The 17,985-nt window shown below is 37.9% G+C and overlaps 1 protein-coding gene and 1 pseudogene across 6 annotated transcripts in view; both read left to right on the top strand.

Moving 5' to 3' along the window:
* Positions 1 to 17,985, top strand: part of SWT1 (SWT1 RNA endoribonuclease homolog) — a 108,377-nt gene that overhangs the window by 48,762 nt on the left and 41,630 nt on the right. For all 6 annotated transcript variants that reach the window (XR_008383317.1, XM_053608240.1, XM_053608241.1 and 3 more), the window contains one exon: positions 5,617 to 5,804. Coding sequence is in view for 5 of the 6 variants with exons in the window: in XM_053608240.1 (XP_053464215.1) it covers positions 5,617 to 5,804 (188 nt within the window). In the remaining variant the exon portion in view is untranslated. The remainder of the gene's footprint in view (positions 1 to 5,616; positions 5,805 to 17,985) is intronic.
* Positions 16,303 to 17,187, top strand: LOC128595604 (PRELI domain containing protein 3B-like; annotated as a pseudogene).

Genomic DNA, 17,985 nt, shown 5'->3' with positions numbered 1-17,985 from the left:
TCTGTTGGGTGGGAATTTACCCAACCCTCCCCCCCAACTTGAATTTAATTGAGTTTTTCCTCTCATGTAAGCATATAATTGTTAATCTGCTAGTTCCAATTTAGTACTGAGTACATGAGATGCATGTTTTTCTGTTCTTGTGATACATTGCTTAGGAGGATGTCCTCCAAATCCATCCAAGTTGTTACAAAAGATACAAAATCTCCATCTTTCTTATGGTTGAATAGTATTCTATGCTGTACATGTACCACAATTTATTAATCTATTCATATGTTGAAGGGCACTTGAGTTGTTTCCACATTTTTGCAATTGTGAATTGTGCTGCTGTAAACATTTGAGTGTAAATGTCTTTATGGTAAAATGTCTTTTTTTCCCCTTTGGGATAGATACCTAGTAATGGGATTGCAGGATCAAATGTAGGTTTTCATAGAGGTTGTACTAGTTTGCAGTCCCACCACTCGTGCGTGAATGTTCCCTTTTCTATGCACCTACAGCAGCATCTGTTGCGTTGGGACCTTGTGATGTGAGCCATTCTCACTGGGTTAGGTGGTATCTCAGAGTCGTTTTGATTAGCACTTCTCTGATGGTCAAGGAGGATGAGTATTTTGTCATGCATTTGTTGGCCATTTGTCTGTCCTCATGCGAAAAGTTTTAGTTATGTCTCTTGTTCAGTTTTTAATGGGGTTGTTTGATCTTTCCTTGTCAATTTGCTTGAGTTCTTTGTAGATTTCTGGTTATTAGCCCTTTGTTGGATGCGTAAGGTGCGAATATCTTCTCCCATTCTATAGGTCATCCCTTTGCTCTGTTGATTGTGTCCTTAGCTGTGCAAAAAGCTTTTTAACTTGATCAGGCCCCATTTATTTTTGTTACTGCTGTTGCCCTGGGGTCTTCTTCATATTTTCTTTCCAATAAGATTGGAATTCTAGGCCATAATTTCTACGCCAATAAGATTAAGAGTTTTTCCCACACTTTCTTATAGGTTTTTTTTTTTTTTAATTAAATCATAGCTGTGTACATTAATGCAACTATGGGGTACAATGTGCTGGTTTTATATACCATTTGAAATATTTTCATCAAACTGGTTAACATATGTTACAGGGTTTTTTTTATAGTATCATGAGTTATTAATGCTGAGAGGCGCAGGCCCAGTTTCCATTTTCCACATGTGGTTAACCAGTTCTCCTAGCACCATTTACTGAGTGAGGATTCCCTTCCCCCTGTATGTTTTTGTTTGCTTTATCAAAGATCAGATGGCAATATGAAGTGGGCTTCATCTTTGGGATCTCTATGCTAGTCCATTTATCTATAGCTCTGTTTTTATGCCAATACCATGCATTGTGATTGCTATACGCTGTAGTATAGCCTGAAATCTGGTAAAGTGATGCCACCAGACTTGTACTGTAGCCTGAAATGTGCTAAAGTGATGCCACCAGATTTGTCCTTATTTTGTATAATTGCGTTGGCTATTCAGAGTCCTCTCTGGTTCCATATGAAACATAGCACTAGTTTTTCAAGATCTTCAAAGTATGACATTGGTATTGTAATGGGGACTGCATTAAATCTGTAGATCACTTTGTGTAGTATAGACATCCTTACAGTGCTGGTTCTTCCAAACCATCAGAATGGTATGTTCTCCCACCTGTTAACATCCTCTGCACTTTCTTTCCTCAGTGTTTCATAGTTCTCATTGCAGAGATCCCTTTGTTAAACATAGCCAAGGCATTTCATTTTCTTTGATGCTATGTGAAGGATATTATATCTTTGATTTGATTCTCAGCTGACTGTTATTGGCATATATAAAGGCTACCAATTTGTGTACATTGATTTTATATTCTGAGACATTGCTGTATTTCCTGATCAATTTCAGGAGTCTTATGGTTGAGTCCTTGGGGTTTTCCAGGGATAAGGCTACCTCTGTTGGCCAGGTGTGGTGGCTCATGCCTGCAATCCTAGCATTCTAGGAGGCCGAGGTGGGTGGATTGCTTGAGCTCACGAGTTCAAGACTAGCCTGAGTAAGAGTGAGATCCCGTGTCTATAAAAAATGAAAAACTCAGGCAAGAAGATTGCTTGAGCCCAAGAGTTTGAGGTTGCTGTGAGCTGTGACACCATAGGACTCTACCAAGGGCAACAAAGTGAGACTTGGTCTCAAAAAAAAAAAAAAAGACCTCCTTTGACCCCACCTATGTACCCCTGATACCCCATTCCTGTCTGATTGCCCTTAGCTAGGACCTCTAGCACTGTGCTGAGTAGTAGTGGTGATATTATACATGCTTGTCCTGTTCAGTTCTAAGTGAGAATGCTTTCAGTTTTTCTCTGTTCAATATGATGTAGACTATGGCTTGTCATAGACAGCTTCTGTCAGTTTAAGAAATGTCTCATCTATTTCTATTAAGTGTTCTTATCAAAAAAGGACGCTGAATTCTGTCAAATGCTCCCTCTGTGTCCAGTGAGAGGACCATTTGGTCCTTGTCTCTACTTCTGTTTACATGGTGTATTACATTTATGGATTTGTGCATGTTCAACCAGACTTGCATCCCTTGGATGAAGCCCACCTGGTTGTGATGAATTATTTTATTGATGTGTAGCTGAATTCAGTTTGCTAAGATTTTGTGAAGTATTTTTGTGTCAGTATTCATAAATGATAATTGGTCTGTAGTTTTCTCTTTCTGTTGTATTGTTTCCTGGTCCTGGTATCAAGGTCATATTTGCTTTGTAGAAGGAACTGGAGAAGGTTCCTCCTCTCCCAATGTTTTGAAATAGGTTCTACAATCTAGGTACAAGACTTTTTTTTTTTATAAGAGACAGTTTCACTTTGTCACCCTCGGTAGAGTACTGTAGCATCACAGCTCACAGCAACCTCCAAGTCTTGGGCTTAGGTGATTCTCTTGCCACAGCCTCCTGGAGTAGCTGGGACCCCAGGCGCCTGCCACAACGCCTGGCTATTTTTTGTTGCATTTTGGCCAGGGCTGGGTTTGAACCTGCCACTCTCGGTATGTGGGGCTGGCGCCCTACAGACTGAGCCACAGGCGCCGCCCTAGGTACAAGACTTCTTTTTGAAGGTTTGTTAGATTTTTGGTGTGAAACCATCTAGTTTAGGACTTGTTTAGGTTGAAGGTTTTTTAAATGTTGTTTCCATTTTGGTGCTTGATATTGGTCTGTTCAAGACCTCTATTTATTCCTGGTTGAGTCTATGGAGGCAATCTCTAGGTATAGAGATTTTTGTAGTATTCAGTGATGATGTTTTATATCTCTGTGGCATCTGTTGTTATTTCCCCTGTTGTTTTTGGTTGAGTTTATTAATATGGCAAATGATCTATCACTTTTACTTATCTTTTTTTTTTTTTTTGAAACAGAGTCTCACTTTTTTGCCCTTGGTAGAGTGCCTTAGCTTCATAGCTCACAGCAAACTCAAACCCCTGGGTTTAAGCAATTCTGTTGTCTCAGCCTCCCAAGTACCTGGGACTATAGGCGCCCACCACGATGCCTGACTATTTATGGAGACAGGGTCTCACTATGACTCAGGCTGGTCTCAAACCTGTGAGCTCAGGCAATCCATGGCCTCCCAAGTGCTGGGATTACAGATGTGAGCCACCGCTCCTGACCTTTAGTTATCTTTTCAAAGAACTTTTTGTTTTGTTAATCTTCTGAGTGATTCTTTTATTCTTGATTTTCATTTAGTTCTGAACTGATTTTGGATATTTCCTTTCTTCTGCTGGGTTTGGGATTATATTGCTCTTCTTCCAGTTTCTTGAAATGATTCATTAGATTGTTGATATGCAGTCTTTCTGATTTCTGAATGTGGGTGTTTAATGTGATAAATTTCCTTTTAGGCCTGCTTTTGCAGTATCTCACAGATTTTTTTGGGAGATGTTAAGCTATATCATCATCAACTAGGGCTCCCATGCTTTTAGGACTCTATTCTTTGAGGATACCTTTAATTCGTATTTTTGTACACTTCATATAGTTTCATAATTCTCTAAGAAACTACTCTTTTTTACTCTCTTCTTTTTGGCTTCTTTAAATAACTGGCTTAGCCCGAGAGCCTTGTCTTCAAGCTTTAAGATTCTTCTCCATGGTTTAATCTTTTGTTAAAAGTCTCTACTATATTTTGAAACTCCCTGAGTGCCTCCTTCAATTCTTTAAGCTGTTATCATCTTTCTAATTTTATCAGGATTATTGGAGACTTTGTCTTTACTTTTGTTAATTTCTTAGGACATTGTTTTTATACAACTTTTTGCAGGTTTTCCACTTTTCCTTCCATTCCCTTCATGCATATTTGCCATCCATAATCCGTATCACATTTCTGTCATTTCCCCGTCTTTATAGTTGGAATCTTCTGTGCTAGCTCAGTTGTGATCCCTTGGCAGAGTTGATGTTTTGGTTCTTCGTGTTGCCAGAGTTTTTTTGCTGATTTCTCCTCATGTGCAGTTTCTTCTTTATTTCTTCAACTTTCTTCTCTTTTCCTCCTTTCCTTTGTTCTTCTTTGACTCTAGTTTGGGGCTTAAAATGACCTTCACATGGATTCAGTCTGCACAGCAGGTGGTGTGCCCAACATTGCCCAACTTTTGAGGTGCTGAGGTGAGGAGATGCTCTCCAAGGTCCCCCCGTTCCTGCAGGTTACTGGGTGACAGGGTGCAGCAGAGACACCTGGACCTTCCTGGAGATTGAAAAATGGAGAAGAGACCCCAGTTTGGTGTCTAGTGCAGGAGCCAAAGGGGTACCAGATTCCAGAAGCCACTTCCTTACTTCTGGAGGCATACCTGCATTTCCTTAAAATTTAAAGAGCAGGACACTAACAATCTATGGATCTAATCTTTGAGATAATCCTTTTGTCAACAAGGGAATTTAAGCGCAGAGAAATGGAGTGATTTTATTTAAGTTTACAAAGAGCCAAGACCATAAAAACAATGGTTGTTTTTTTGAGAGAGTGAGTCTCACTCTGTTGCCCTGTAGAGCGCTCAAACTCTTGGGCTCAAGGGATCCTCTTGCCTCTGTAGCTGGGACTACAGGTACCCACTAAGATGTCTGGCTAGTTTTTCTATTTTTTTTTTTTTTGTTAGTAGAGACAGAGTCTAGCTCTTGCTCAGGCTGGTCTCCAACTCCTGCTTGATTTAACAGTTAAGCATTCCACTGCTTTGGCTTCCCAGAGTGCTAGGATTACAGGTGTGAGCCACTTGGCCTCCCACTAGGAATATTTCTGTACATAATAAAAGAAAAAGAGGCTGGGTTCCTAATCCCAGCATTCTGGGAGGCTAACGTGGGTGGATTGCCTGAGCTCACAGGTTGGAGACCAACCTGAGCAAGAGCGAGATCCCATCTCTAAAAGTAGCCCAGCATTGTGACGGGCGCCTGTATCCCAGTTTCTTGGGAAGCTGAGGCAAGAGAATTGCTAGAGCTCAAGAGTTTGAAGTTGCTGTGAGCTATGTCGCCACGGCACTCTACCAAGGGTGACAAAGTGAGACTCTGCCTAAAAAAAAAAAAAAAAAAAAAAAAAACAGGATAAAGAATAACCTGCACTTCATAGAAAGCTAGAATATTTGTAAGCATAGTTGGCATTCTGTTTTCCTATTTACTAGTGAAGAACTGGCTGCATTTTATGTAATCTTATTTCTTTAGGTCAAGACAAAACCTAAGCCAAATTCTTCAGAAAATACAGTGAGTGAAAATCAGGAAGATACTTCTTCAGTGAAGTCTCATAACCAAGAAATGGCTGTTTTCTCAGATTCTCATCTTCCCCAGCCCAACAGACACCAAGAAATCTGGTCTATCCTAGAAAATGTTTGGATTACAATATATCAGAACAGGTATGAATATTTTTTAAATTTGTTTTTAAAAAAATTGACATCATATAAATTGTACATATCTCTGGGGTACAGTTTGACATTTTGATACATATGTGTTGTATAATGATCAAATCAGTATCCATCATTTCATGCTTATTTGTAGTCAGAACATTCAAAAGTGTCTCTTCTAGCCATTGTGTAATGTGTAACGTGTGCTACTTTAAACATCAGCACTTACAATTAAGATTGTGACTTTGTACTTGTTGATCAACCTCTTCCCCATCCTTCCCTCCTCAGGCTGTGGTAACCACTATTCTACTCTTGGCCTCCATGAAATTTTTTTTTTTTTTTTTAAGATTATACCAAAATGACATTATGCAGTATTGTGATGTTCGTATTTGTGTGTCTGGTTTATTTCATTTAACATGTCTTCAGGTTCATACGTCTTGTCAAAAATGACAGGATTTCTGGCGGCCCTGTAGCTCAGTGAGTAGGGTGCTGGCCACATACACCAAGGTTGGTGAGTTCTAACCCAGCCCAGGCTTGCTAAAACAATGACAACTGCAACCAAAAAAAAAAAAAAATAGCCGGGCATTGTGGTGGGCACCTGTAGTCTCTGCTATGTGGGAGGCTCAGGCAGGAGAATCGCTTGAGCCCAAGAGTTGGAGGTTGCTGTGAGCTGTGATGCTATGGCACTCTGCCCAGGGCGACAGCTTGAGACTCTGTCAAAAAAACAAACAAAAAACAACAGGATTTCATTCTGTTTTATGGCTGAAAAGAATTCCATTGTTTGTATATCACATTTTCTTCATTCACCTGTTAATGAACACCTAAGTTGAATTTATATTTTGGCTATTGTAAATAATACTATAATAAATACAGGAGTGCAGATATTTCTTTGACAAGCTGATTTAATTTCCTTTGGATGTATACCCAGTAGTTGGATTACTGGATCATATGGTAGTTTTATTTTTAATGTTTTGAGGATCCTTCATAATTTTTGCTATCATGGTTGTATTAATTCACAATCCTCTTCAACACTTACTTTCTTTTGTGTTTTTGAAAATAGCCATTCTAAATGGAATGAGCTGGTATTGCATTGTGGTTTTGATTTATATATTTTTTCATATAATCTTTAGCTATTTGCATTTTTCTTCTTTTGAAAAATATTTATTATTTTTTAATATTTTTTACTTTGTCACCCTCGGTAGAGTGCGGTGGCGTCACAGCTCACAGCAACCTCCAGCTCTTGGGCTTAGGCGATTCTCTTGCCTCAGCCTCCTGAGCAGCTGGGACCACAAGTGCCCACCAGAACGCTTGGCTATTTTTTGTTGCAGTTTGGCTGGGGCCAGGTTTGAACCTGCTACCCTTGGTATATGGGGCTGGCGCCCTACTCACTGAGCCACAGGCGCTGCCCTGAAAAATCTTTATTAAGTTCTTTTTCCCATTCTTTATCAGGTTTTCTTTTTTTAAATGTTAAGTTCCTTGTGTATTCTGGATATTGACCCCTTGTCCAGTGTTTAGTTTGCAGATATTTTCTTCCATTTTGTAGATTGTCTTTTCACACTTGTTTCTTTTGACATGCAAAAGGTTTTAGTTGATGTATCCCATTTTTCTATTTTTGGTTTTGTTGCATGCGCTTCGGATATCTTATTTAAACAATTTTTTCCCAGCTCATTGTCATGCAGTGTTTCTCCTATGTTTTAGTAGTTTCATAGTTTTATATTTTACCTTAAAGGCTTCAATCCATTTTGAGTTGGTTTTGTTTTGTTTTTTGGGTTTTTTTTTTTATGGTTAGAGGTAGGTTTCTAATGCCATTCTTCTATTTGTGGATATCCAGTTTTCCCAGCTTCATTTATGGAAGAGACTGTATTTTCTCCAATGTGTATTTTTGGCACCTCTGTCAAATTGGCTGTGGGTGTGTTAATTTTTTTCTGGGCTCTCCATTCTGTTTCATTGGTCTGCATGTCTGTTTTATGCCAATACCATGCTGTTTTGTTTACTGTATTTTTGTAGTATATTTTGATGTGTGATGTCTCCAGCTTTGTTCTTCTTTGCTCAGAATTGCTTTGGCTATTGGGGTTCTTTTATGGTTCCATATGAATTTTAGGATTGTTTTCTATTGTTTTTGTGAACAGTGTCATTGGTATTTTGATAGAGATTGCATTAAATATATAGATCACTTTGGGTAATATGGTTATTTCAACAATACTAATTCTTGCAGTCCATAAACATGGGATATCTTTCCATTTATTGTATCCTCAGTTTTTTTCATTGCTGTTTTATCATTTTCAGTGTAGAGATCTTTCACCTCCTTGGCTAAGTTTATTCCTATTTTACTCACTTTCTGTAGCAATTGTAAATGGAATTGCTTTCTTGATTTCTTTTTCAGATAGTTTGTTATTGGCATATGGAAATGCTGCTGATTTTTTATGTTGATTTTGTTTCTGCAACTGTATTGAGTTTATTAATTCTAATAGGTGGAGTTGTAGAGTTTTCTATATATAAAATTATTTTGTCTTAGAAAAGGAACATTTTGACTTCCTTTTTTCCAATTTGGATGCCCTTTATTTCATTCTCTTTCCTAATTGCTTTGGCTAAGACTTCCAGCACCATGTTGAATGGAAGTGAGGAAAGTGGGCATCCTTGTCTTCCATGCGATGTTGCTTGTGGCTTTGTCAGATATTGCCTTTATTATACTGAGATACATAATCTTCTGTACTTCAGAGTTTTTTATTATGGAAAGATGTTGAATTTTGTTAAATGCTTTTCTGCATAGATTGAATTGATTATGTGTTTTTTGTCTACCTCTTTGTTAATGTGACATATCACATTTATTGATTTGTGTTAAGTTGAGCCACTCTTGCATTTCTGGGTTGAATCCCTGTAATCATAGTGAATGATCTTGCTGATTTGAACGTTTTGTCAAGTTGGTATCATAGAAATGGTTATGCCTAAATGGGGGGGATGCACATAAGAATTACTTGGATAATTTTTAAAATATATATGCCCAAGCTGTAACCCTAGTGATTATGATTTAGTAGGGCTGAGGTGAAGCCAAGAGAGTGTCTCTAGACGCCGGGTGCAATGACTCACGCCTGTAATCCCAGCACTCTGGGAGGCCAAGGTGGGGGAATTGCCTGAGCTCATAGGTTCAAGACCAGCCTGAGTCAGAGGGAGACCTCATCTCTAAAAATAGCCTGACGTTGTGGCAGGCGCCTATAGTCCAGCTACTTGGGAGGCTAAGGCAAGAGAATCACTTGAGCCCAAGAGTTGGAGGTTGCTGTGAACTATGATGCTATGGCACTCTGCCAAGGGTGACATAATGAGATTCTGTCTCAAAAAAAAAAAAAGAAAAATCTCTACTGGTGATTCAGATCTGAAACTGATGAAAAGTATTGCCTATATTTGTCAAAACCAATGAAAAGTCAGCTAGGTGCGCTAAACAAACTAGCAAGATACAAGGCCTTCATAAAATTAAAAATAATTTAAGAGAAGATCAGTCTTTGTTAGGGAAAATTTATGTTAGATGTTCTTGAAGGAAGATAAATACTTTTGTTTAAAAAAATACTTATATTTGTTATGCATAAACATAAAATACTATAGTCTTGGTCAAATGTAGAGAGGGATCCTTTGTGAGTAGTTCTTTAAATAGGCTGCTGTATGGTAGCTTTTTAAAAAAAGATAAGCCATTTAAAGGACTTTAGATAGCTTTAAAAATAAAGTAAAACTACTGACTTTAAAGTAGGTGAATATTCCACTCCCTCTTAAACTTTCCCCCAGGCTCATAATCTCTATATGATTAATTTTCTAAACCAAGGCTTTATCACATGGTTTTGATTCAAGGGTCCAGTGTGATTTTTCTCTTGGGTTAAGACCGATTATTTGGTCTAGATGAGTGATTTTCAACTGGTGTGCTGTTAGAGGATTTTAGGTGTGCCATGAATATTTTTAAAGATCATTAATTAAATTAATTTTAGAAGACGTGCAAAGCACAGGAAGTATATGCTTTTTTTTTTTTTATTTAACTCTTTTTGGTCAGCATAATACAAGTGTGCTGTGGAGGTTTAACTATAGATTCAAGTGTGCCATGAAATAAAAAAGGTTGGAAAACACTGGGCTAGATGTTCATAAGAACAGAAAAGCAATATTAACACTCTACCTAAGCATCTATTCTCAAATGGCTGTTATAACATTGTAGAAGTGGGGCTCATTTTTAATTTTTGGCTATAATTTAAATTTTTTTTCTTACACTTTTGTGAGTGTGTGTGTACAAAAAAAAGAAAGAAAGAAAAATGTTTTCCAACAAATTTATAGCATATCTCCTGTCTTTATAACATATCAGACCAAAGAATAACTATACCGGGCATATAAGCTAAAAAAGACAGTATTTATAAATTTATATTTTCATATAAAACAAAAGTTTTCTGGTTGGCAGAAAGTTACCATATATGAGGCAGGGATTAGTGTTTTTAAAATAAAATAGATAAGCCATATCTAAGATAGTTTAGTTTTTCTTTCATTTTGAAAACATTTTGAGTACTTTATGGGCCTTAGAGTTGACCTACAATACATGCGCATTTGTGCTGGATACTACAGAGAATTCTACCTAGTTTCTGGATGATAGACTTTACATAATAGCATTTCACTAAGCAAAAAATGTTTATATTGCTTTATCAATACACATTTAAGCCTTTTTCATTGTTTCTCATTGTGTACTGAGTCATTGTAGAAGTGTTCTTTTTTTCCTCTGTTTTTGGAGACAGTCTCGCTCTGTTGCTTTAGCTAGTGTGTGGTAGCATCATCATTATTGCTGTCTACAACCTCAAACTCCTGGGCTCACATGATCCTCCTGCCTCAGCCTCCCAAGTAGCTGGAACTACAGGTGTGTGCCACCACACCCAGCTAACTTTTGTATTTTTTGTAGAAATGGGATCTCACTCTTGGTCAGGATGGTCTTACACTCCAGACCTCGCAGGATCCTTCTACTTCTGCCTCTCAGAGTGCTGGTATTACTCTGGGAGGCAAAAGCCTCTAGGAGGTGTGATCCACCTCACTGGACCTGTAGAACTTTTTCAACACAATTATGCACGAACCTTTCCTGTAATGATCTTCATTTGGATGTCTGGTAGGATCTATGTACAATTACTCATTTAAACTGTGAGTTTGCTTTCACACAACTGTACATGCCATTTTCTTGCCCCATTGTTTTAATAATCAGTTGTGAATTTATAGCACATCAGGTTTTTAGTGTCTTTTCTATTTATAAGGAATTTTGTTAAGTGTTAGATACTATTAATGATTCAAATAAAAAAAACCCTTTTCTTGGTATTTCTCATTCAAGATTTTATGACTTTTGCAAAACTGTGTATTTTGTGTTTGCAGTGAGACCTTTAATTAAAATGTTTCATTATTTTGCCATTACTTTTCTCTGTGACCCAGAATTTTATTAATACTATGAAGTGAGAACCAGTAAAAAATTGTTTATGACAATCTATTTATTGGTAATTTTCTGTAAATTGACTTCACCAATTTAGTAACTTTTATGCAATAATCTAGATTCTAGAATTTAATGAGTCTAGACAGTAGATTGCAACCATCATTCATAGCTCTAATTTGAAATATTTATATTTAAAACCACCTAACATAAAAATTCATATAATAATATATTTTTTGCATATTGTTTTTCTATTATAAATTAATAATCAGTTATTCACAATTGGGCAACACTTAGTAATAGCCCAAATGTCCAACAATATATAAAGTGTTAATAGTAAATTAGCCACTAGATGAAATACCAAACTATTAAAATGAGGCTTGTGCCAACTATGAAACAGAAAAATAAAAGTATAAAAAACTTATTGACATAAAATAACAACCATATTAAAAAAAAAAAAATACTGTCATGGGGCTGAATAGTTTCCACCCCAAATCTGTGTTTATCCAGAACCTTGGAATATAAATTTATTTGAAATAGTCTTTGCAGATGTAATTAGTTAAATTAAAAAGAGGTTATACTGAGTTAGAGAGGGCCTACTCTATGTGAAGACAGAGGCAGGAGCTGGAGTAATACATGAGCAAGGCGAGGATTGCTGGCAGCCACCAGAAGATAGGTGGAAAGGCATGGACCAGACTCTCTCTCAGAACAGCCAGAACTACCAAGCCCGCAGACACTTGGATTTCAGATATTTGGCCTCCAGAACTATAAATAAATTTCTGTTGTTTTGAGACACCAAGTTTGTGGTAATTTGTTATGGAAGTCCTAGGAAACTCATACAGGTGCCTAAAAACAAAACTAAGCGTACTTAATTTAATAAAGAGTAACAGTGTTAACTATGATTAGGAAGCAGTACTCAAGCGAATTTTCTTTCTTTTTTTTTTTTTTCCCCAAGGAAGGTAACACGGCACCTTTACTAAGTCAGAAAGCAAATCGATACAGTACCCTTTAATACAATAAAATCATACTTTTGTTGGAGCCATGTATTACTTTAGAGGTAATTTTCATGCCAAAAATATTTAAGTACAAAACTAAAACACTGTGATTTTTAATGATGGTTTATAGCAGAGCAAGTTATTTTATACAAATTACTGTCTTTTAAAAGTCCATAATTTCTCCTTTAAAGTGAGTTCCCTCATGCAGCTGCGGAAGTTTCCAGCAGCAGGGTGACTGTGTGTATGGAAGAGGTGGCTCTGCTTTCTTCCGGGGTTGGTCCAAAGCCAGGTACAGCTCCAGTGCATAAAAAGCCTTAAAATTCTACCTTAGGAGATTCAATGTCAATAGCAATTTAGTAAAATCCAATTCTTTAAAAAAACAAATCAAAGAAACAATCTGTTGTAAAGTAAGTGCATAAGTTACTTATTACCACAAAAACTTAGATCATGAAAATAAAGAGGATTTTCACACGTTTTATTTTGAATTCTTGCTCTCAAATCATCATAATTATCTTGCTTTTCAACAGGAAATTTATAAAGGATTATACTAGACAAATTACCTAATCAAGCCTAACATTTTCTTTCTTTCTTTCTTTCTTTTCTTTTTTTTGAGACGGTCTCATTCTGTCACCCTGGATAGAGTGTCATGTCATCATAGCTTGCAGCAACCTCAAACTCCCAGGCTCAAGAGATCCTCTTGCCTCAGCCTCCTAAGAAGCTGGGACTATAGGTGCCTGCCATAACACCAGGCTATTTTTTTTTTTTTTTTTGTAGAGACAGAGTCTCACTTTATGGCCCTTGGTAGAGTGCCATGGCATCACACAGCTCACAGCAACCTCCAACTCCTGGGCCTAGGCGATTCTCTTGCCTCAGCCTCCCGAGCAGCTGGGACTACAGGCGCCCGCCACAATGCCCGGCTAACACCAGGCTATTTTTAGAGATGGAAAGGTCTCACTCACTCTTTCTAAGGCTGGTCTCAAAACTCCTGAGCTCAGGTGATCCACCTGCCTCGGGTCCCACAGTGCTAGGATTACATGCGTGAGCCACCTTGCCCAGCCCTAACTTAATTGAGAAAACTCACAAGTCTCTAAATGTAAGGGTGGGAACTTTTCAAATTTCTCATACAGGACTTTTTAGAGCTAAGTTTGAACTGCCAGTCTTAGAGAAACTGAAAGCCCCTCCCAAGGGGCTTTTTAAAACTTCCAAAATAGCAGTTTTAATGTAACATGTTCATATATTTTCTGCTTTGTTGATAAGAGAATAAACTATAAAAAGCTATCTCAGATAGTAATACCAGGCCCTGAGTATGTTATAAGACCTAAGATATAATAACAACATACTAATGAGCAAAAAAAACAAAAACAAATAAAAATAATAAGAGGTAAAGCATTTTGACAAGTCTATAAAAGTATGGTGAAAACAGAGGAAATCTGTAGAAATGGACTAGTAAATAAATATATTTTGACCTTACTAAAGGAAAAGTATTTTGGCACATTAAACAGCATGTTCTATATTATAGAACATCAACATTTAGCCTAAGGAGAGATTAAAAAGCTTACCAGTACTTAATCTCTGAATACAGATTTACATCAACTCATCACAGCTAAAGCAGGAGAGAACTAATTAATTAACCACTTTCACTCTGAGCCAGCCACAAGCAACATACAATCTAAATCTGTAGATAAAACACTGGTAAACTTTAAATGTTCTATTACAATATAGCTAGGATTGGGGTGAGGCAAGGTTAACATTCTTCGACAATGGATTGAAATCAAATTAAAGAAATATATTTTCTATCTATAAATTTTCAAAATTCCAAAACTAGTAGAATTTCAGAATGTGTATGGACCTTAAAAATTATCTACTACTATTTGATTTTACTTTTTGTTTGCTGAGACAAGGTCTTACCCTGTTGCCCAGGCTAGAGTGCAGTGGCATCATAATATCTTACTGCAATCTTTAACTCCTGAGCCCAAGCAATTGTCCTGCCTCAGGCTCCTGAGTAACTGGGACTACGGGCATATGCCATCACACCCAGTTAGTTTTTTTATTTCTTGTAGAAACAGGGTCTCACTAGTTCGGTTAAGTTGGTCTCAAACTCTTGGCCACAAGTGATTCTCTCATCTTACCCTCCCAATGTGTAGGACGATGCGGGGAGTGGGCCACCACCCCCAGCTCTAGTCTCTGATTTTAGATGAACAAAATGAGTTTCAGAAAGATTAGGTGATTTTTTCTTTATGTCCCATAAGAACTATGGTTACATTTTTTTAAGGAGCAAAGTCTTTTTGTTTAAATAACTTTTACACAAATTAGAAAAACAACAGAATCAAGACCCTATCTCAGGCGTCCTCAAACTGCAGCCCGGGGCCACATGAAGAGGTTTGAATTGTGTTTGTTCCTGTTTTGTTTTTTACTTCAAAATAAGATATGTGCAGTGTGCATAGGAATTTGTTCATAGTTTTTTTTTTTTAACTATAGGCCGGCCCTCCAATGGTCTGAGGGACAGTGAACTGGCCCCCTGTTTAAAAAGTTTGAGGACCCCTGAAGATTTTGATTTACCGATAGTTTTCCTGGAAAATGTTTTCTATTTTCTCTCAGTCTCTCCCCACCCCCACAATTTGCATGTATACCCAGAAAAAGATGAAGATAGAATCCATGAATATTAATAATGCTTATCTCTGGGGGTACACTATATGTATTATATATTCTCTTTTCAGATTCTTTATTTTCACATTTTCTACAATATATTGGCTTTAAATGTAGAAAAATCTTAAAGTGTTAAATTTTTGTTTTTGAGACAGAGTCTCACTATGCCGTCAGTGGAGTACCATGGCGTCACAAGCTCACAGCAACCTCAAACTCCTGGGCTTACATGATTCTCCCACCTCAGCCTCCCAAGTAGCTGGGATCACAGGTGCCTGCCACAACATCTGACCATTTTTTTTTGGTTGTAGTTGCCATTTTTGTTTAGCTGGCCCTGGTTGGGTTTGAACTCGCCAGCCGTGGTGTATGTGGCTGATGCTGTAACCACTGTACTTCGGGTGCAGAACCTAAAATGTCAAATATTTTTAAAATAAAATAAGTTTATGTTTTTTATTTTTAAAATAATAACACTGCCTGGGTGCAGTGGCTCACACCTGTAATCCTAGCACTCTGGGAAGCTGAGCTCAGTAGTTCGAGATCAATCTGAGCAAGAGTGAGACCCCTTCTCTACTAAAAATAGATAAAAACAGCTGGGCATTGCTGGTCCCTGTATTCCTAGTCACTCAGGAGGCTGAGGCAAGAGGACTGCTTAAGCCCAAGAGTTTGAGGTTGCAGTAAAGCTGTAAGCTATAACGCCATAGCACTCTACCCAGGACACAGAATGAGACTTTATCTCAAATTAAAAAATACTAATAATAAAATAAAAATGCACATGTGCAAATATTCAGAATACAGAAGATTAGCGGTGGTAGGGGTTTGGTGGGTGGGGAGAATGGGAGTAACTGCTTAATAGATTAAGGATTTTCTTCTGGAGTGATGAAAATGATTTGTAACTAGATAGGACATTGGGCGGTGCCTGTAGCTCAGTGAGTAGGGTGCCGGTGCCATATACTGAGGGTGGCGGGTTTAAACCCAGTCCCGGCCAAAATGCAACAAAAAATAGCTGGGTGTTGTGGCAAGCACCTGTAGTCCCAGCTACTTGGGAGGCTGAGGCAAGAGAATCGCCTAAGCCCAAGAGCTGGAGGTTGCTGTGAGGTATGACGCCATGTACCAAGGGTGACAAGATGAGACTGTATGACGCCACTGTACCGAGGGTGACAAGATGAGACTGTATGACGCCACTGTACCGAGGGTGACAAGATGAGACTCTGTCTTTAAAAAAAAGAAAAAAAAACAAACAAACTAGTTAGGACAGTTACACACTGTTAATGTACTAAATGCCACTGAATTGTACACTTTAAAATGGTCAAAATGGTGAATTTTATGATATGTGTATTTTGTCATAATCATAAAAATAATAGTTTGGAAAGTAATGTAAAATAGGGGAGAAAATTGGCTTGATGGGGTGCTGGGAGTGGGGCGGGGGCAGGTGTAGCTAGCCTCTTTGCTTCATTGTCCCCTGCTGCCGGCACCATGAAGATCTGGACTTCAGAGCACGTCTTTGACCACCCGTGGGCAACTGTTACAAACAGCTGCCATGCAGAAATACCCAAACTCCATGAATCTAAGTATGGTTGGGGGTGATGTGTTGGACAGACATAAAGATCACTCTGGAAAGTTGCACAGACATAGACTTCTCAGCACAGAGTGGGGACTGCTTTTCATTGTGAAGTCTCTTATTGGTGCAGCAAGAACCAAAACGCATGTGCAAGAACATTTTGTAGTTGATCCTGGAGAGAAGATAGTGGAACTTAAATCTGCTAATATTTCATTTACAAAAATGGTTTCAGTAAATGAGAGACTTATTATATATAAACCACATCCTCAGGACCCAGCAAAAACCATTTTGACTCAAGAAGCCATAATTGGGCAGCACCTGTGACTCAGTGAGTAGGGCGCTGGCCCTGTATACCGAGGGTGGTGGGTTCGAACCCGACCCCGGCCAAACTGCAACAAAAAAATAGCTGGGTGTTGTGGCGGGTGCCTTTAGTCCCAGCTACCTGGGAGGCTGAGGCAAGAGAATCGCCTAAGTCCAGGAGATAGAGGTTGCTGTGATATGTGATGCCACGGCATTCTACCAAGGGTGATAAAGTGAGACTCTGTCTCTAAAAAAAAAAAAGAAGCCATAATCACTGTGAAAGGAGTCAGCCTTAGCAGTTACTTTGAAGGACTGATGGCAAGTACCATATCTTCAAATGCTAGTAAAGGCTGAGAAGCAATGGAATGGGTAATACATAAATTAAATGCAGAGATTGAAGAACTAACAGCTTCAGCAAGAGGAAGCATAAGGACTCTGAGGTCGGCAGCAGCATTTGTAGAAAAACGATAATAAAAGTTTGTAGGCAACATTGGGTCCCCCAGGTTTCTACAAACTGGCAATATATTTATTTTGTATTTAAAAAAATACAACTATATTTTAGGTATAAATTTTTTATAAGCTGATGTAAGTTTCGATGACTTTTCATCAAAACAGATGCTCCTAAATCAAAGGAATCATCTGGAATTAGTGTTTGAAATGACTGTCTGATTTTGAGGGTTCTAGTATTTATGTTAAAATTTAATGTTGTTTTTTTTTTAAGTACTTAGAAATTGCTGTTGACATTGAATCTCCTAAGGTAGAATTTAAGGCTTTTTATGCACTGGAGCTGTACCTGGCTTTGGACCAACCCCGGAAGAAAGCAGAGCCACCTCTTCCATACACACAGTCACCCTGCTGCTGGAAACTTCAGCAGCTGCATGAGGGAACTCACTTTAAAGGAGAAATTATGGACTTTTAAAAGACAGTAATTTGTATAAAATAACTTGCTCTGCTATAAACCATCATTAAAAATCACAGTGTTTTAGTTTTGTACTTAAATATTTTTGGCATGAAAATTACCTCTAAAGTAATACATGGCTCCAACAAAAGTATGATTTTATTGTATTAAAGGGTACTGTATCGATTTGCTTTCTGACTTAGTAAAGGTGCCGTGTTACCTTCCTTGGGAAAAAAAAAAAAAAAAGAAAGAAAATTCGCTTGAGTACTGCTTCCTAATCATAGTTAACACTGTTACTCTTTATTAAATTAAGTACGCTTAGTTTTGTTTTTAGGCACCTGTATGAGTTTCCTAGGACTTCCATAACAAAC

This window comes from Nycticebus coucang, chromosome 10, assembly GCF_027406575.1.
Source record: "Nycticebus coucang isolate mNycCou1 chromosome 10, mNycCou1.pri, whole genome shotgun sequence".
In the NCBI taxonomy this organism is placed as follows: Eukaryota; Metazoa; Chordata; class Mammalia; order Primates; family Lorisidae; genus Nycticebus; species Nycticebus coucang.
Note: the sequence above shows the minus strand (reverse complement) of the source record. Positions and strands in the feature narration are given on the sequence as shown.